This window comes from Amblyomma mixtum, chromosome 9, assembly GCF_055824585.1.
Source record: "Amblyomma mixtum isolate Tamu chromosome 9, ASM5582458v1, whole genome shotgun sequence".
In the NCBI taxonomy this organism is placed as follows: Eukaryota; Metazoa; Arthropoda; class Arachnida; order Ixodida; family Ixodidae; genus Amblyomma; species Amblyomma mixtum.
In genome coordinates, this window is record NC_143020.1 from 64,458,054 (window position 1) to 64,478,707 (window position 20,654).

Genomic DNA, 20,654 nt, shown 5'->3' on the forward strand with positions numbered 1-20,654 from the left:
ACCCCATTGGTCTAACGACTTTATGCTTCTCCCCTCAGAGGGAGCCTGAGGACATTCCCAGAAGATGTGATGGAGAAGACCTCTGGCTTAAAATAGGTTACACAGGCTAGAGTACTGACCCAGGTAGTACAGGCTGCACAACACTGAGTTCGGAAATGAGTTCCTTTGCAAGCGACGCCAAGTGACGGCCTGTTCAAGGATGTATCGGCTGGAGGATATTTAATCCGTCATCATCATTATCATCATCATCATCTCATCATCAGCCTGACTACGCCCACTGCAGGGCAAAGGCCTCTGCCATGTCTCTCCAATTAAACCTGTCCTTCGCCAGTTGCGGCCACTTTATCTCATCTGCCTACGTAACTTTCTGCCGCCCCCTGCTCCGCTGGCCTTCTCTTGGAATGCACTCCGTCACCCTTAAGGACCAGCGGTTATCTTGCCTTCGCATTACATGCCCAGCCCAAGCCCATTTCTTCCGCTTGATTTCAACTAGGATGTCATTAACCCGCGTTTGTCCCCTCACCCACTCCGCCCTCTTCCGATCTCTTCACGTTACACCTATCATTTTGCTTTCCATAGCTCGCTGCGTTGTCCTTAACCTAAGCTGAACCCTCTTTGTTAGCCTCCTAACAACCCGCCATAGTCTATAGTGTTGTGTGATCTCTCTCTAAGACACTAAGCGGTCGCACCCTTCATGAAGCCCTCGGCGAGCCTACCATATGTGGAAGCTAGTCCTCGAAGTAATTCATGGGCCGTCTCGTTCCCAGCGAGGGAGACATGCGCAGGTGTCCAGATTATTTTGAATTTGTCTGGTATCCCCTGCTGGTCTGCAGGATTCTCTTCGCCTCGGGAGGAATTCTCCCTCTGGCGATGTTCGTCACCCCAACCTCAGAATCACTAACTATATTCTTCGCTCACATACTTGCAAGTGCAAGCGATATGGAAGATTCTTCTGCTATGGAAGATCTCAGAGCAATCCGTATAGCCAGAGCACTAGCTATGAGTTGAGTTTCTGCGTGGCCTACCGCTAGAGCCATTCGGCCATTTTCATAGTGAGCGGCATCAACATAGACCACGTCTTGTCACTTTTTAAACGTCTGCCAAAAGCCTCGGCCTGCTTCTCTCTACGCTCATTGGGATAGATGGGGTGATTGTTTTTAGGTAGGGATGGGATTATGAGTCGGTTTCCAAGCTTTAGAACACTGAAGTCGACCACAAAAAATAGTGCACTTGGTTAGGTGTCTTGCTACCATACCATAAGCATAACACCATAAGCCATAAACACCATAAAAATAACATAAACTGCTGAGCACTTTTGTCGTTCTTATCCTCTTACAATGACACATGCCCACACAGGGGGATCGGCCAAGAATTGGGGTGCACAGATGTTTATTATCACATGATTTCTTCCATGGAAGAAAATAAAATGAATGCTGTTGAAGAGCGAAGTAAAGAAAAAGAAGGAACATCGAAATAAAGCAGGAAATGCACAACGCACACATAGATGGAGGCTTTGGGATTTCTTGCCGAGTTTTTTAAAAATAATAAAATTAAAACTGAGTGTTGGCTTTGTGCATGTCTTTGGCAGTGCTTGACTTTATAGGCTGCCATTTGGACAGAAACTCTCTTGGTAGCCAATCAGCAGTCCTACAAGTAGAAGAAGAAGAAGCTTTTCCCCCAGTAACGTGTCATGTCTTAAGAGGAGGAGGAAGAAGAAGAAGTACAGCAGCTTTAGTGGGCTGAACCATAAAAGGTTCTGCCACAATGACTGCAGAAGAGGCCCCCGAGAAGGTAATTGACAAAATGTTTCTGTTTGCTTGAATATAATTGCGTATGTAAACGCTGGGAGGCAGAAAAGAACTCTTATGAAAAGGTATTCTATGATGTGAGCTAGGAACCCATTTTCTTGCGGAGACTTCTGTGTCGGCTAAATAGCCCGCAGGGAACTACGCCGGCAGTTTTACTCCACAGGCCGATTTTATTCACATCAAGGCACAGACCCAATGAAAGGGCATTACTGGCATTCTCTTTTTCCTGCTGTTTCACCGGCAGAATACCATGCACAAGAAGCTGCCGACAGCCGGCAAACTCTCATTTAGTTCATTAAAAAGTTGTCACTACCAGCACTGGCAAGCAAACCTAACCCAAAGAATCTCAGAGTGCTACGTAAAGGCGACACACTCCGAGGAGAAACAAATATTGATTTGTCCTGTTTTCTTTTTCCATTAATAAAATAAAAAAAATCATTTTCGAGGAGGGCTTCCACTGCTGTCTTCTGCCTTTTGAAACACGGTGCTAATCCACTAACTCACAATACCGATGGCACGTACAATTATACTGTGCTCGTTACCGTTGCTGTGCAGGTCGCGTGACTACAGCGAGCCATTAAGACTATACTGCCGACATTCTGTTTTTCGGGTTATTCTTCCAGCTGGCGACAATATAGCCGCTTCCTTTTCTTAACCACGTTGCGATTTGCAAGCAACAACAGTTCATGCCTTGCGCGCATACGGGCTATCGTCTCCTTGGCTACCTATTTGCTGTGATGAAAATGGGGGCGCAAACAAAACGGAGACAGAGAAAGCGCCCCTATTTTGATCTTGAACAGCTTCCAACGAGCCCAACTTTGCAATCTGCTGAGCTATTTGCTCGCCTGAGGTGAACAGAACAGTAATTAAAAATTACGTTATCAAGCTATGTCGGAATCGCTGCATAATGGCCAATATAAACCTTGACATAAGAGCAATGCTGCTAGAATAAAAGTCTCCGCTTTGCCTTTTGACACTAGGATGTATACATTCATGTGTGAACATGGCCAGCAGTGTCCAATATTTCGATTGCCGTTTAGAACCGTGTTGAAAAAAAAAATGCTGTGCCCTGAATCGAAAAGGAGCTCGATACCTTTAATACTTCGCCGTGTCATACGTGACTGTTCTTTGCCAGTAAAAGCTGAGGGGCAAGTTTGTCTTCTAGGCTGAATGAACATCGAGGAAAAACGTACACTTCGGTGAAACAACGACTATTTTGAATATTTTGCTCTCGAAGCCAGAAATTCGTTAAATTAGGGCTTAGTGTCGGGCTCTGAAGCTCTGCCCACCTTCAGGACACCAACACACTGATCCTGTGAGGCAAGAAAATGGCTCTTTGATCAGTATTTTCTTTTAACCTACACAAGAAGCCGGTGACAAGACGAAATTCATCAAGGTTGCCTGATAAAGTAAATTCTCAAAATGTTGATATTAATATGCATAATTGGTGAGCCTCCGCGGTGACTCAGTGGTTATGCGTTCGGCTGCTGACCTGAAAGACGCGGTTTCGATCCCTGCCACGGCGGTTGAATTTTGATGGAGGTGAAATTCTAGACGCCCGTGTACAGTGCGATATCAGTGCACCTTAAAGAACTCCAGGTGGTCGACATTTCCGTAGCCTTTCTCTACGGCGTCCCTCATCGCCTAAGTCGCTTTAAGAGGTTAAAACCCCTCAAACTACATATGATTGTTTAAAGCAGCAATACGGCGCCTTACGGGGCATGGGTTTTGGTTTTGATTTTTTGTTTCCTAGTTTTTGATTTCGTTGTTCTTTTGTTTGTTAGATTGAGTTCCTTTTATGCAAAAGACGCGACACTGCTTTTGGCTCTCGCTGTGCCTATGATTCAGGACTCGAAACCGGTGACGGTTCCCAAGTGGAGCTCTGCCAGCAAACGCGGTATTTTGCATGGCAGCATCGCTGTCGTCTTGATCCTGGTGTTCATAGATGCGATGCTCATCTTCCTGTGGCTGAGGGCGCCGGCCAAGAAGTACTATCGCGTGACGAAGAAGGTGCGCAAGGAAGGAAACCTATACGGCGACGAGTCGGACGGCCAATCCTACACGACACTGGTCAGTTGTCTATTTTATCTCTTCGGAAAACTCTTGGCGAAGCGTCGTTGTACTTTCGTTGCACGTCAAATTTTCGTTTAGGAATGAAGCGTAGATCTCAACCGAGTGGTTTGGCCTAGCATCGCGGTCTTTTTTTAAAGCGAAAGCTTTACTGGCCTAGACATGCCAAGGTCATTGGCGCCACAATTTGACCTTCAAGTGGAGGAGCGGTGGAGGTGTGGCAGCCATGTGACATACCACGTCACACACCGCAGCTGCAAACGCGCGCAGCCGCCGTGCTGACAGTCGCTTTTGCAGCTGTGGCCACGTGATTCATTACGTGACTCACCTCGTGACCCGCTGTTTGCTGGAAACAGGAGCCGGCGCCGTTCTCGCGGCATTCGTATTGCAGTTCTCGCTAAGGACGGGGCGAGTCCGCCGGAACCGTCAATGTCGTCGAGACGATTTCGCGAAAACAGGCTTAACTGAGCTAAACTGCAACCATTTTTTGCCGGGTTGGTGACAGGGCACCTACTTGCCAGGTTTTTAATCAAAGAATCAAGTGAATATTATTGCATTTTTACATTCGATAGCTACAGTACGGAAATGTGGAACGCAGGACTCGATGAATCTCAGTGCACGTTAAAGATCCCCAGGTGGTCGAAATTATTCCGGAGACCTCCACTACGGCACCTCTTTCTTCTTTCACTCCCACCTTCCTCCCTTCCCTTACGGCGCGGTTCAGGCGTCCGCCGAGATATGCGAGACAGATACTGCGCCATTTCCTTTCCTCAAAAACCAATTTACCAATTTTATTTACCAGGACTCGACGACACCGTACAGTCGTCAGCACGCTTAACACGAACACTCGATTGAGCGTTCGTGGGCTGCACAGATATTATTGCGAAAGCAATACTACTTGCACTTTCACGCCGTTGCGTGCCGCGGCCGGTGACCACCATCGTGCCGCGGCCGGTGGCCACCATCGCGCCGCGGCGGTGACCGCCATTGACCTTCATTTGAACTTGACTGCATTACATTGGATTAGATTGGATTACATTACATTAGATTAGATTACATTGGATTGGAGTGGATTGGATGCATTTGAGTGGATTGAATTGGAATGGATTGGATTGGATGAGATTGGATTGCATTGGAGTGGATTGGATTTGATTGGAGTGGATTGAATTGGATTGGATGGGATTGCATTGGATTGGAGTGGATTGGATTTGATTGGAGTGGATTGAATTGGATGGGAATGGATTGCATTTGATTGGAGTGGATGGGATTGGATTGGATGAGGGTAATGTTAAACAAAAAGGGGGAAAGGATGGACCCTTGAGGGTTACCGATACTCTCAAGCGTGTAGGAGGGGGAAGACAGAGGGCCGAAGTGTATCTAAACCGTGCGGTTAGTGAGGAATGCTTGAATGCAGGCGTACGTGCACACAGCCACATTCAATTGGGATAGGGCAGTCATAATCGCCTGATGTTGAATGCGATCAAAAGCTTTGGAGAGATCCAAAGCTAAGACTGCGTTGGTTCGACCTGAAAGAAGCGGGTCGAAAATGTCTTGTGTGAGTTGCAGCACGGCGTCTTGTGCGGATAGATGGGGGTGAAACCCACCATGCTATGCGGATAAAGATTGTTGTCCGCCATGTGACTTGTGAGTCTCGCTAACGCGACATGCTGGAGGAGCTTCCCGACGCATGAGGATAGCGAAATCGGGCGATGGTTCTGTAGTGTAAGTGGCTTGTTTGGTTTAGGTATGAATATTACCTTCGCATGGCGCCAGGACTGCGGAAGGTTACCCTCCCTCCAGCACTGGTTGAAGCATTTCGTAATGTGGGGGATCGACTGGTTATCCAGATTACGGAGCATGTAGTTTCCCCCGCCGCGGTGACTCGGTGGTTACGGCGCTCGGCTGTTGGCCCGAAAGACGCGGGTTCGATCGCGGCCTCGGCGACGGAATTTCGATGGAGGCGAAATTCCAGAGGCCCATTTACTGTGCTATGTCAGTGCACGTTAAAGAACCCCAGGTGGTCGAAATTTCCGGAGCCCTTCACTACGGCGTCTCTCATAGCCTGAGTCGCTTTGGGACGTTAAACTCCAATAAACCAATCAAATTCATTTTCTTCATTACGACCCCTCTTTCTTTTTCTTCTTTCACTCCCACTTCCTCCCTTCCTGTACAGAGCGGTTCGGGTCAGTCGAAGACTCAAGTCGCCAGCGCCCAAGCAGGACGACCAAGAAGTCTTCATCTCCGCGAATCTCTTGAAAGAGCAATAAAAGTTTTCTCTCTCTCTCTCTCTCGGGTCAGTCTTTCGCCGCAGCGTTTGACTGGGCGTTCCTTCTTCATCTTCGTCCCTATACGTGGATTCACAGTTACTGCGTAATTTCCTTCCCTCAAATTCATTTTCTTTTTTAATGGGCCCTCTTTCTCTTCCTTCTTTCACTTCCACTTCCTCCCTTCCTCTCCAAACAAATGATGTGTGTCCACCGAGATATGGGAGACAGTCAATGCGTAATTTCCTTTCCTCAAATACAATTTTCATTTTCTTCAGTACGGCCCCTCTTTCTTCTTTCACTCCCACTTCCGTCCTTCCTGTGCGGTGCGGTTCGAGTGTCCATCGAGGTGCGACCAGGGCCAAGGTGCAACCACGGCGAAAGTGTGACCATGCTGGATGAAGCGGAGCGGCTGGCGTAGTTTAGCTATCGCTACAAAAATTGGAGGGGCCACACAAGCTCCGCCTTGAGGGTAGGACACGATAGCGTAATGAGTTAATTCCCATATATGCAGATGGTGAAACGGACGCGCGGTGCGGCAAACCCCGTAGAAGCGCTGCCAGGCGTCTTGCCGAAACGCGCGGGATTCCAGTTGCAGTCGTAGTTAGTCGGCGCATCGTTCTCGACAAACAGGATGCCACGAACACCATCATAGCTTCAGCGCCGAACGAACGGGCAGCAAGTCGCAAGCTTCGTGGTGAACGCGCCTTAGATGTGCGCTCCGTTGTTCGCTGGTAAATTGGTTTTTGAGGAAAGAAAATGGCGCAGTATCTGTCTCGCATATCTCGGCGGACACCTGAACCGCGCCGCAAAGGAAGAGAGGAAGGTGGGAGTGAAAGAAGAGAGAGAGAGGTGCCGTAGTGGAGGTTTCCGGAATAATTACGACCACCTGGGGATCTTTAACGTGCACTGTATATCGCACAGCACACGGGCGCCTCTTGCGTATCGCCGCCATCGAAAAGCGGCCGCCGCAGTCGGGTTCGAACCCGGGTACTCCGCCTCGGTAGACGAGCGCCTTACCACTGAGCCACCGCGGCGGGTTACTGCTCGCCGTGTGATTCCTGCGTCCCCGCACGGCCCCACTGCGCCCGAACGAGACGAGCGGGAGGCGCTGCCGTCGAGCGCAATCGGTTGGTGCAGTGGCGTATATTGCGAGGAGGAGCAGGAGGGAGGGGTTTTAGTGGGCGCCGCCTGATGGCGCTACTTTCGCGCCAAAGGAAGAGGAAAAGTAGCGGAACGTACTTTTCTACTCGCTTAACTGCGACTGCTGTAATTTTCATGCTCATAATTACTAATATAACACCACAGCAAATATCTCTGAAGCACCCTTCTAAGTCAACACCGTATTCACTAGACGCGTGTTTTTTGGAGTGGTTAGAGTGCTCCTCTCGCACTGCGGAGGCCATGGTTCGATTCCCCAACTCGAACGATTTCCTACTCGATTTATTAGTACTTCTGGGATTTTTCGCTCACGGCCGACGCCGACGATGACATCGGCGTTTGTGCGACACGGGGCCCTCGACGCTACCGTTTTAAAAATTGGGGGACACTTAAGCTCCACCTTTAAGGGTATGATGCGACAATGGTTCCTCTTGACCACGCAGACACGGATACTGATTCCTCTTTCACAATCACATTCATTTTGTGAATGAACACACGACATACATATAATGCTCTGCTTTAACCAAGCCGTGCGAACTGTCTGCGCGGGGTAGTGGTAGCATGTCTGATTCACAGCCCGAGGGCCAGAGGGTCCGGGGTTTGCGATGCGCCGCTGGTACGGCTGGCGCCCTCTATGGGAGCATCTTGCAATCGACTAGTCCTAATTTTTCTGTCACGCCGACGGCAACGCCTACACCGGGCATTTCACATAATCAGCTGTTAGCGAATGAGATGGCGGGCAGGATAAATATCGGCCTTTCATCGAACGAAGTAGGCTCCAAAGTGTGCGCCAGTGTCAAACGTATTTCTTGCAGAATGACTACCCAGAGCCTCTACCTGGAAAGGTGGACAGCCACGGAAAAGTAGAGCGGCTGTGCACCACCCCTGGCTGTTTCTGGCTCGACTCGTACTTTGGTGGAGAGATCAGCGAACGCGGCGATCCCTGCGACGACTTCTACAAACACGCATGCTTCCGGCATAAGCACTCCGTATACGCCGACGGCCGCGCCAGGCTAATGGCAGCCGTGAAGGACGCGCTGCTGTCACCAGCGCCACCTGGCAAGGCGGTAGCGCCGCCGGCCCCGGAGGCTGTTAGAGGGCGCTACGTCCCAAGACAGCTTGAAGAGCACATTATAGTGCTCGAGAGGTGCCTTGCCGGAGGACTACCGGCGCTCACTGCTTTCGACATCAGCAGGCAAGTACCTGGTCGACGAGAAGCTGAACTTTGTTGTGGCAAGCCCCTCCGATATCATTAAATTCGCTGATTTATCGAGATGTCTTGTAAAACGGGTACTGCGCTAACAAGGACCACAGAACACACGACATGCGCAGACACAACTGAACTTTCTTGTGGAAAGTTAGGCTAGTAGGTGGACGCTAACTGGTTGTTAGTCTGCGCGTATCCTGTATTCTTCTGTTGTCCTTGTTTGTTATCGCAGTACCCGTTTTACAAGATGAGTATCCACCAACTATAGCTCAACTTGCCACCCTTCTACAGTATGTTGTCGAGATAGGTCACATGGCCTTGTGAAGTCAGAACACGGGCCTTGAGCAACCTAGTTTCTACACAGCAATCTAGATAGAGAATTATGATTAAAAAAACAGATTGAAATGTTACATATGGAAATGTCGGCACCGTCACTCGCAGCAAAGCAGATAGCTGCTATTGGAGCTGCAGCTCGAATATGGCGGTTGACGGAGCGTCAGTTGCAAAGAAACTCAGGCAAACACACATGGAAGTGCAACAGAAGCTGCGTCAAATGATAAATCTAATGTTCTCGCATTCCACTGATAAGGTGACTTAGCGTGGGGGGGGGGGGGGCACCTCTGGTAACCCGCCGGTAAAATAAATGACAGGGCGGTTACCGCTGGTAACGGGAGATTCAGCGACAGCTGTAAAAGCATTTGTACTTTACGATATGTTGTGGTAGAGAATACGAGGAAGACCTCACATCTGCATAGTTCTAGGGCGCTCTCTGTAGTTTTCCACACACAGTCGTTTTTCGTCTAGGTCTTCTCACCAGTCAACCGCTCTAGAAGCGCAGCGCCGCCGATGATCCTCTCCTTCTTGCTGCGCGTCTCGCAGCAGCTGTTGCAGATGGACCAAGCTACTTTCTTTTTTGCTCAATTTTTCTTTTCGGTACAATTAATTTACTTTGATTGGTACTTGTCATAATGAAGTTATAAGCATGTTACGACCTTACTTACAATTTATGCGATATTTTCGTGACTTTTGAAATCCGCCGTTTCAGATGTGACGTCATTACCTTTTTCATCAATCCGCATTTTGTCGCACTCAACCGGCGCCGCAGGATTCGCTGCTTAGTGAAAGCCTGACGCCATCGCTTTAAAAGCAACGGCGAAATGAAATTCTAAGGTAAAAGGAAAATGTATCGCCGCCGCGGTGGCTCAGCGGTTATGGTGCTCGGCTGCTGACCCAAAAGACGCGGGTTCGATCCCGACCGCAGCGGCTGGAATTTCTTTGGAGGAGAAATTCTAGAGGCCCGTGTACTGTGCGATGTCAGTGCACGTTAAAGAACCCCAGGTGGTCGAAATTTCCGGAGCCCTTCACTACGGCGTCTCTCATAGCCTGAGTCGCTTTGGGACGTTAAACCCCATAAACTAAACTAAACTAAAATGTATCACTATTACGCAGATTTCTCTCATCACACCGTACGATCGGTGTGATAAGTAACTGTTGGATATGGTCCATATATATCTGGCATGGAGTACAAAATATGCTGTGGCTTAGCTGGGCTATGCCAAGATATGCGTAGCGAAAGCTGAGGCGAGGGTAACGACGAGGCAAGCCGCGTGACGTCATACCAAACGGTGGTGTGACGTCACGCCAGATCGCGCGGCGAGCGTGCGGCGTCCGCCAGCTGCGGCGGCTGCTAGGCAACGGCTCAAGGTCGGGCTCTGTGCCCCCTCGCAGCACCGCCACAGCGAAATCACAAGTTTATATTTCGCTACAATATCTTTAGTGCCCCGCTGTGCGGCTGGAAACTAATGCACGGTGTGGTAAACACCGTTAGGGTGGCGCTGTTCCATCGCACACAAGGCAGTGAGCGTTAGGCACTCGTGTTCGGTGCTTTCGCCCAGCTAAAAGTGCACAACGTCTCTTTCTTCGTGTTCGAATTTTTAGTTGTCAGTACGTTTTGATGACATCGCTAATTTTCACTGGTGCAGTCGTTGTGAAGAGACCCTGGAGCCGGACTGCTCTTCCCGAAAACCCGAGGCACTGGCAATGGTGTCCGAAGACTTCTTCCATAGTAATGCGAATGCAACTGTGGAGAGCTTTTCTGCCTTCATTGCAAGGTACGTGGCCCCACGAAACAACGTCCAAGACACTGTGCAAACTTCCGTTCCCAAGTGTGCTATGCACGTGTTTTTTTAAAGTGTGCTTGATGTTTAGATTTTAAATTATTGTAAGTATTTTACTAGCGGTCGCTTAGGAAAAACTGATATTTTGTGAACAGCTGAATACATAGCAAGGAAACTATTTATAATCTTTAGTAAGCATGAAGTAAATGAAACACTAACCTTACTAATAACAATTTTTAATTAGTTGCCAATATAGAGGGAGAACGTTACAAGTGTACCATTAGTTTAAGCATTGTTTCCATTTCCATCATATTTATAATAAAATGTTGCTGTGAGCAAATATTTATTGCCTATAAAATCTTCATATTCAAATGATTTCAGCCCTCTTCAGGAATAATATTGTGTTACAAGATGCAGGATTCGATCTTTTTGCTGAATCATTTTCTGCAGCGTTCTTTACTTTTTTGTTCCCACACCATTTTAGCCGCCGCGGTGGCTCAGTGGCTATGGTGCTCGGCTGCTGACCCAAAATACGCGGGTTCGATCCCGGCCGCGGCGGCTAGAATTTCTTTGGAGGAGAAATTCTAGAGGCCCGTGTACTGTGCGATGTCAGTGCACGTTAAAGAACCCCAGGTGGTCGAAATTTCCGGAGCCCTTCACTACGGCGTCTCTCATAGCCTTAGTCGCTTTGGGACGTTAAACCCCACAAAACAAAACAAACAAACCACACCATTTTACCACGTTCGCTTCATGAATCATTACAAAATCAATGTATTTTTGTTAAATATGTCAGCGCCTGCAACATTTCCTTTAATACCTCCATAACTGCAGCGCATCTGATGGCACAGAGAAGAACACACACAACAGAGTGCTCTGCTGTATGTATTCTCTTTGCCGTCTGATGCGCTGTAGTTAATAACGAACTCGCCCAACACATTGTATTAGTTCAATATTTTGTTAAGCTCCATACTTTGGTTCGAGAAATTACTGAGTAGGACGGTTAGAGGTTGATTCAAGAGTTTCTTGATTGCACACAGAATTGTGAAAAATTATAAGCCTGTGGTTTTAATACCTAAATGAAGTGGCAAGAGACAAAGCCGTTACACCCACTGTCCTAAAAGAAAGTGAGGCCGAGTTCTTTAATTAATCTTTTACTACAGGGCTGCTACACGCTAAAAGAAAATTACAGAAGAAGAAAGGACAGCCGTTAGCGGTTGTCTGGCAGGTGCCCTACGCGTCTAGTTCTGTGTAGTGTTCTGTTAGTGGGTAGTAGTGTGTGTAGTACTCGATAGAAAAAAAAATGAATTTCGGAAACCGTTATGAGCTCACCCAACTAGATTCGTTAACGAGGCCGAGCAGTTGAATTATTATGCGAGATAAAAATCAAAGCATCGCCGTTACAATGTTCAGAGCAGTTACTACCTACAAGGGTTAGCACGTTAATGTCAGGGTGAAATTCCTCCAACGTCCGAGTGACAGAGGCACGAGCTTGTATTTCATTGTCTTCGGGGCCTGTAGCTTCACATAGAGCCAGCGCAATTTTATCTCATAATGCCGAAACAACTTTTCGCAACGCTGCTGTTCAGTTCGGCGTACGTATTTTGGTGGCCATTCGGTGTCCGATAAGCCGCCAATACACACAACCTACGTTCCTACTCAAAATTCCCACTGGCTCTGAGTTGCATTCATTAAATGTATGCATAAATATTATAAGCCAGCATAAATATTTTTTAACCCAGGCTTGTAGGGCAGCGCGACCTCGATGATCAAGAAGAGAAGACCGATGACAACGCGGATCCCGAGGGCGGCGACACGAAGTCTCCACCTTTTCCAAAGAGATGGGTCGGACGCGCATGTCGCTGGGTGTCCTCGGCTGCAAGATGTCACCTAAAGCAAAAGTTGGCGCTCCCAAACGATAACCTTCAAGCTTACCAGCACGCCTGGAGAACAATGTACTTCGCTCCTTTCATGGGTCGCAAGGTGAGGTCGCTTTCTGTGTAGTTCTACTGGACATGATATACGTTTCGTTAAAGCGGCATCAGAAGGAACGGAACTCAGAACATAGGCCTAGCTTTCATAGTCCGCCAAAGGGGATTTTTTTCCAGCGTACGCCTTAAGTCAATGTCTACTAAGTAGCCTTTAGGCCAGGTTGTCCCACCTAAGCTTTGCCACCATGTGAAACAGGAACAGATCCACAGAGAAGGTTATCCTTCACTCCTCCAGCACATTTTCCGAGGAAATGCTTATCTTACTTTGCAGTCTTTCACATGGGCATCTCGGAGGCAATGGATTAACAAGTCACAGGCTCTTTGCTGTGGCATACAGTCGCCGTTGCCTCTTCTCTCGTCAACTTTTGTACGCTCATGGTCGCCGCTCCTCCCCCGGCCCCACCGCCGACGCTCGCGGGAATTCCTCAAGGGGGGGGGGGGGGGGGGGGCTGAGCTTCCTGACCAGCCGCAGTGATGCTGCTGACTTGCCGCGGCCATGGTAGCTGCTTGACGCCTGAAAGAATAACCAATACCCGTCTCTGAACAGAAGTACGCAGAAGCCTGGGACGGAGGAAGGAGCGAGCATGAAAAAGTCAGCGGAAAGAATTCGCCAAATTTAACGCGCGATTGTGGGCTCCCTGCTGCGTGTGCAAGTGTATTATTTGGCTCAGGTGTTGATGATGAGAGAGTGTAGTGATTGAGCGAGTTTGTGTACTCTCCTCAGGAGGTGTTTCTGAGTACTTAAAAAAAAACATGTAACCGCCACACTGCCTAGTTAGCATGGACCTATCGTGGTAGCAAGGTACCATTTGATGAGTCTTAAGGAACTTTTGTTGTTATTACAGATTTATTAGGAGTTATCAAATGCAGGAAGGTATATTTTTCGATCAAATCTTTTAGATTAAAGTGCACCATTTGGGGCCGCTTCTAACGTAGGCGGAGCCCCTACTTGGGTTGTCCTACCGGCGCCCTCCAGGACGTCGCCTTCAGTCGTGTCTCGCCATCATGGCGGATATCTTTCAAAACGAGACGAACGCAGCTGTCCGGAAGGTGCTGGCTGAGGCCATCGATGACCTCGACGAGTCGCTGTCTACACTAGCACGAGACATCCGGGAAGTGAGTTGAGTGAGTTTTATCCACCAGGCGCAGGCGCCATCCTCCGTCAATCAGCGGTTCTGGCGCTCGCCTCCAGAACATCAGCTCGCAGTTTCTACCATGGTTTTAGCCACTCCTTTCTGTGGAGTTTAAATTTAAACCAGTTTACAGATGTAACGGTGCCTTTCCTTTTTGCGTTATTCTTAGTCCACACGCATATATGACATTGAAAACAAAACAAAGCAAGTTTGTCAGGGTAGGAACAATTTTCCCCGAGTATTCAATGTCCCATAAGGCGACGCGACTCAAGTGGACTGCTGAATCCCGAACAGCAAAAGAATATGCGCCTGGGAGCAGATTACTATGGCGCTAGATTAAGTAAAGAAAAGTTGATTTCGGAGTCTGATTATGGCTCGAACAATAAAACAAATGAGCCCCACTGAAAATTAAACAAAGTTCGAAATAAATTTCTTCACATAATAATTCCGCGCAAAAACATCACCTGGGACAAACGAGATGGCTAATACACTCTTTATATTGGTTGGGATTAATGTGAATTTTATAATTTGTCTTCGTTGACTAGTGCTCGAGGCACTCCGTGCTTCTTACCTTTGCAAGCTTTTTTTATCACTAAATGTTCATTAGGGTCGCTCCCAAATATGAGCACCACCGATAAAAAGTGTAGCTCATCATCGAATTTAAAAAACCTGGCAATGGTTCTACGCAAGTAGGCCTAGTAAAGTGAGTTGTAACAACGTCAAACATTTTTCGTTAACGCACTGTCTGGCACTTGATCTTTCAAGCGGCCACCATTTGAACATCGTGGAAACAAAGTTAACCATACAAAAAAAGGTTTTCATTGTAATAAATACGCGTCTGTAACAGGAGCGGAAAGCGTTTCGTTTGGAGGTCATTACTAACCACTGCAGCTTATGGTGTCCCGCGTGTAACTGAACAAAAAGATCTGGTTTGTTGCAGGCCATGCTGCCAGAATTTCGATTATCGCGTGTACATGATGTCACCCGAGGCAAGCCAAAATCCTCACCCCGGGAGCTGCTGGAGGATGAGGAAGCAGAATTTGATGCAATGCTCATGAACTATTCCAAAGTAGCACCGGATCACCTGGCGCCATTTTCATCTGAGGTGAGCTTTGCACCACGCCCTGTCGGGTCGGTGTGTGAGAACCCTAATCACGAGGGAGACTTTCCGAGTACGTGAACCTGTTCTATGGCCCGCCAGTCTTCAAAACTTTATCACCTACACTTTCTAATGTTTCGGGCAGACAAGAGCACTGAAACGTTTTTGGAACGCTTCTCTAGTCAGTCTTCTCCAGGCAACCAAGTTCCGTCAAATCTGGCAAAGTGATCGTTTTTCACATTGCTTGGATATCGCATGGGGCTGCTTCAGTCAGCAGCGAATGTGTGCATGGTAACCTGGGCTGTGTGGTAAGCAGAAAATGAGCCGGAGTTTATGCGGCTTTTAGAAGGGCTTCGCTAGCCCGCCCTTTCTAACGGTGGCTGGCAGGATTAATATTGCGATATTGACGTGAAGAGCATGCCACACAGCCCGTTGTGAGCAATATGCGCCTGTCATTGTTCTAAGATTCGCAACCTGGTAACTCCGGCCCCTCCCCCCGTCTTCCTTATCCGCCAGCACATCTACCTACATGCACATGCCTGGCTTTTGTGGTTGGCGCGTTTTCTACCGGCGGTGCGTCGGACGGCAGTATGATGACTATCTTTACATAGCTGCGGTGTAGCTTGGCAAAGAGGTTTCCATTCAAGCCTTTAAGCTGTCTATGCTTTCCTGCAGTCGCCGTACAGAACTAACAACGTCTACATTGAAGTAGGCCTGCGATGGGACGTTGCAGGCGACTATCGCAAGTGGACTCATGATAATCGCTTTATCGTGAACTTTTGCCGCTTTTTAAGCGAGGCTTGTTTACACTCCCTCTTCTAACTTTCTTTCCGTTTTACATTATGCCTAATGGCAAACATCTGGAATAAAAAAAAAGTCGGCTTAACGACGCCATGGTCTTTGATATGCATCCCTCTTAAAAGCTCATTTGATTGTTTGTCCAAAAAAAATCCTTTGCAAATGAGCATGGCCACGTGTCAAGATAGGCCATTGCCTGTTTACGCCGGCGAGGTCAATAATTGGCTGCCCGCAGTGTTTTACATGCTAGTTAGCAGTCTTTATAAAGTATGTTTCTAAGCCGCCGCGGTGGCTCAGTGGTTATGGAGCTCGGCTGCTGACTCGAAAGTTGCGGGTTCGATTCCGGCCGCGGCGGTCGCATTTCGATGGAGGAGAAATGCCAGAGGCACGTGTACTGTGTGATGTCCGTGCATGTTAAAGAACCCCAGGGGATTGAAATTATCCGGAGCCCTTCACTACGGTAACCCTCATAGCTTGAGTCGCTTTGGGACGTTAAACTCTATAAAGCCAAAACTAAACCATGTTTTGCGAACAGATAGGATTTATGGGGCCTCGAGTTGGCGTCCCTGGTAAGCAAAAAAATGTGGTATAGCTTTCCCGTTTACTTTTGATTCAGTTAAATGAGTCATCACGCTTTACAATTCACCAGTGCGCAGGTATACGGCAACAAAGGAAAGCTCTGCAGCTTATCAGTGGTTTCATGTTTCTGTCTTGAGCAGGTGTTAGGAATCGAACATCGGCGTGCTTGAGGCCTTTAGGTAATGGGAGTGGTAACTGTGAACGGAGATTCACGAACTCTCCTAGTCTCATAGAGCTCACTGAGTTGAAGAATTTCCTTTTCGATTACTGTTTAAATGAACCTTGTCGGATTTCTCATGGACATATAGAGGACACCTTTTTTAAATAGTTGTTATAAATAGTTGTTATTTACTTGCGCTTACATTTATGGAATTAACGCTCTAAACTTGGCCTTTTGAACGCTTTAACACTGAATGCTAACGGACTTTGTAGGTACGCTTCGTGAACGACAGCCGGAAGTTTGTCGCCTTGGTTGCTTCCGGTCTTCTTGGTCTCCTGGTGGACGTGTCTTCTTCTTTGGAACCAGTGCTGGTGCCTTCCTTTGCGAAGCCGCTGCTTCGTGCAGTAACAGCCTGGAGGCGGAAGGAAGGAGTCTCGGTGGAGGGACCGGTGCGGCGTCTGAAAGATACGGCGCAGTGCTTGGCTGTTCGGCTCAACTTAAGTGCGAGCGTGAGCAGCGAGGTGGCGGAAGAGTCCGCGGTACTGGAACCTCTTTTCCGCGTTTATGGGTGAGTTAAATCATCTTCCACCGCGCCGAGGATGCGAGTTCATAAATTTGCTTTATGGCAGAGACATGACTACAGCGCATGACTGAAAACTATGGGGGCACTTTGGCAGCCTAAAGTGCGCTAGGCGAAAGCCTTTGTCTCGCTACTTCGACTGCCAGTGACTGCCTGTGTTTGTTACGGCTCCACCGCTTGGGAGCCATCCTCCTCCACTAGCTGCCGCACACCGACTGACGAGGGTGCAGCGCTCGACACCACCGCGCCGACAGCTCCACCTGTCGACGAAGATGACGTCACCTTTTGGCAGCTCTGCTCGTCGATGAGTCACCCCAGGCGCTGGATTTAACGCCGAACGGACGGACGGAAAAATGGTCATTAAAGGCTTTCGCCTTAAAAAGATGTAGAACGAGCACAACGTATACTAAGGGCATCATCTGCTGCACCCTCAGTTGTATTCAAATTTGAGCCCTGTTTTTAAAGCGCAGCTCTTAGGCGCCCGTTCATGGCTTCCGCGTCGTAGTCGTTGACGTTGGCGTTGGCGTAACGTGTTGTCCAAGTAGCACAGCGAAACGCCACTTGCAAGGTGGCTGATGCGTGAAAATCCCTGATGGTTGCTAGCAGCCTGACACGCCACCTGTTAGCCGTGAAGAGCTGCGCTGAAATTTCTCTTTACCGGCTATCGTAATCGTGTTTCAATTTTTTTTTCATTGTATTAAACTGCTGGATGAAACTATGAAATATAACTAGGAATTGGCTCGGACTGCGATGCGGAGAGGATAACCGACGCTGCTTTCGGATAGCGCAATTGAATATGAAAGAAAGAAATATGAGAGAGGGTAGCAAAGAGTCATGTGTGCGGATGAATTTAGAAAGTTTGCAGTGACATGGAAGCCGCAGGCCAGAGGAAGAGGTATTTGGTCTGCAGTGAATGTAGTTAGGTTTATGACGATGCTGATTTTGTTTCGATGGGGGAAGTAATACTGTAGCAGGTTTTGGCGGCAGGTGTAACCGATGATGATTTGGGGAGGGAAAAAATGTTTTCGAATATCGTCACGGAAGCTCACGTCACAGAGCGCGTCAATGGCAGCCGCGCTCTGCCGCTAAAAACAAGCTTGCCAATTCCACTTCTCAGCTCCGACACCGAACAAAAGCTTCAGAGACAAATGAATTGCCGCTCTAAGCCCTTCAAAGTAGGTCGCGTTGCATCAAGAGCGCTCGATTCTATGGAGGGAACTTCAAGCGCACTATCCCTGAGAGAGCTTCGTTCCTCCTCATGATGCCTTAGCCAATGCTATGAACCCTTTCGGTGACCTGCATCATCACGTGTGGGGTAACCCTCACAAGCTTTGAGCAGCAGCCTCAACCCACTACGCCTTGGAACCAACAGTCCGGATCGTGTTCTTAAGTGTGACCTTCCCTCCAAAACAGGGACGATGTAATCGGCTGGGCGAGTTGTCTTTATTTTCGTATGTTTTGTCTTTTATTTTTTTTTTCGTGATATTGTGCAGCATTCCCAAGCAAGAAACTAGTAAACCCGCTGTCTTTTAATCATAGAAAGAAGGCAGTACGTGCTCTTTTACTTCTAATAGTCTTTACTAACGGGTCCTTTATGTACGTTTCCCTTCAAGTGCAAGTTTACTTGTGCCTTATGCGCACGAACTTTAGACTATCAGAAGTAGGTTGCTGGTGGTAGACGATCGTTTTAACCTGGTGGCGTTAAAGGCCTCGTTGCACAGAAAGTACGGCGTTGGCGTTGTGAGTGAATAGGGTGACATATAGGGTAGCCCAGGTGGGCACCTCTAGAAAAACAAACAACCTAGGTGGGCTACCTATGTAACGTGACCTTGTGGCGTCATTGTAATGTGACCATCGAATTGTGAGCAAACACCACCGTGGAGGTGACTGTTAAGTTAATGATTGATCGTGAGACGTTACTCAGGGAGAGAAACTTGGGTCTCACAAGCCTCGCCGGTGGCAGCGCCTGCCATCGCAGGGCAGTGGCGCATCACTTAACTTCTCAGTAGAACCAGCGCAAAAGAAGAACGGACAAGAATGAAGGAGGACGACATGGACAGCATTTCTGTCGTTGGTCCGTTGTTCTTTTGAGCTTGTTCTTCTGAGATCGTGGCTTAACAACTAGCCCAAAAACAAGTGTTGCATCCTTAACCGCTGAACCATTGCTGACGGAGTGGTGTGGAGACTCCCAGGGACCGATGGATATAAAGAGAATGACGAATTCTGCATACTTGGACATTAAGTCATTAACTTTATCGCGTCATATCTTTATGACAGAGCTTAAGTGTCCCCTTAAGTTTTTTTGAAGCGAAAAGCTTCACTGTGCTAGTCAACACCGAGGCTACCGTGGGCCCCATCGTCAGAAAAAGCCACAGGTGCGCATGCGCGAACTGCGTGACGTCACGGTGGACACCCGAACCGCGCCGTAAGGGAAGGAAAATGAACAGAGAATTGGTTTTAAGGAAAGGGAACGACTTGTGCCAGCGCCATCTCGAATTGCTTGTGCGCCTCTAATTATCTCGGTGGATACCCGAACCGCGCCGTAAGGGCCTTAAGGAAAATGAAATGAAATGAAAATTGCTTTTGAGGAAAGCAAATACCTGTATCTCATATCTTGGTGCACACCCGGAAGGAATGGACACCACAGTACATGTCTCTAAAGCAGGGGTTCTCAAACTGGGTTCCGCGGAACACAGGGGTTCCGCGGGCTGTCTTCTTGTGTTCCGCGAGAACCCTCCCCGCCCCTGACCCGGCAGCTGATATGAGACTGGCTCTAAGTGCTGCTGAGCCACGCTTTGACTTGCTCTCAAAAGGGAAGCAGTACCACCCTTCACATTAGTATTTGTATTAATCTGTGCAATAAACATTTCACTTTTGCAACTCTCTCTTTGCAAAAATGCACTCGACAACATTGCCGGTTGCCGGTAAGGGAAAGCGGAGTGGGGAACGGGGGAGGGGGGGAGGGAGGGGGTTCCCTGGAACTTATTGAAGGCTTTTGGGGTTCCTCCAAGCAAAAAAGTTTGAGAACCCCTGCTCTAAAGCAACCTTCAAAGACAGCACCGTATTCACTACACGCGCGGCTCCTCCTCCACCTCGCCGCAGCTTTTCGCTTCGAGATATCCAGGCTTAACCTTAGCTAAGCCACAGCCACTTTTTTTGTCTGTTCGTTCCTGCAGAAAAAGGCTGACTGGGTCGCAGCCAAACGGCACCATCCTGCACATGGGCTACACCAACGAGCAGCTCTTCTTTGTCCTGTGGGCGCAAGGTCAATGCGGCGAATCTGACGGCTCCGCTGTTGTCAACGCCGTAGCTAAGAGCTCGGCCCGACTGGCCAAGGCGTTCCGTTGCGGGAAGCACAAAGCCATGTTCCTTAAGAAAAGATGCGACGTCGAGTCCTAAATGAGCTTGTCCAAGGTTCGCTGCCACGCTTGGAACAGTGGAAAAGAATTAAACGCAATTTTCTGTTTTTTTTTCCGTGTTCCTTTTAGCATTTCTTCGCACGCATGCCGCTTGCTGCTTTCGAGGCCTCAGCAAAGGTTGCTTTCTGGAAGCAACTCTTCGTACGCGACATTATAAGGACGACCAGCTACCGTGTTACGCATAAAATGAATCCTACTCTCGGTATGTTCAGGTGAATATCACCCGGAAAATGCTTCGAACCTGAGGTCGAACGTCAAGTCGAATTTGCGT

At 48.4% G+C, this 20,654-nt stretch overlaps 1 protein-coding gene across 1 annotated transcript; it reads left to right on the forward strand.

Moving 5' to 3' along the window:
* Positions 1-1,764: 1,764 nt before the first annotated feature.
* On the forward strand, positions 1,765-20,363 carry LOC149329386 (uncharacterized). Its single transcript, XM_089559235.1, has 9 exons — positions 1,765-1,791; positions 3,657-3,878; positions 8,119-8,498; positions 10,493-10,621; positions 12,367-12,607; positions 13,552-13,731; positions 14,689-14,853; positions 16,657-16,952; positions 20,141-20,363. The coding sequence occupies exons 1-9, from the start codon at positions 1,765-1,767 to the stop codon at positions 20,361-20,363; spliced, it is 1,863 nt and encodes a 620-aa protein (XP_089415361.1).
* Positions 20,364-20,654: the final 291 nt, after the last annotated feature.

Excerpts from the sequence above, each read along its gene's own strand:
- LOC149329386 (XM_089559235.1), top strand. The coding sequence starts at position 1,765 with ATGACTGCAGAAGAGGCCCCCGAGAAG. Across the intron at positions 8,499-10,492 it reads ACTGCTTTCGACATCAGCAG|TCGTTGTGAAGAGACCCTGG; the intron begins GCAAGTACCTGG and ends TCACTGGTGCAG. Across the intron at positions 12,608-13,551 it reads CTCCTTTCATGGGTCGCAAG|GCGGAGCCCCTACTTGGGTT; the intron begins GTGAGGTCGCTT and ends CTTCTAACGTAG.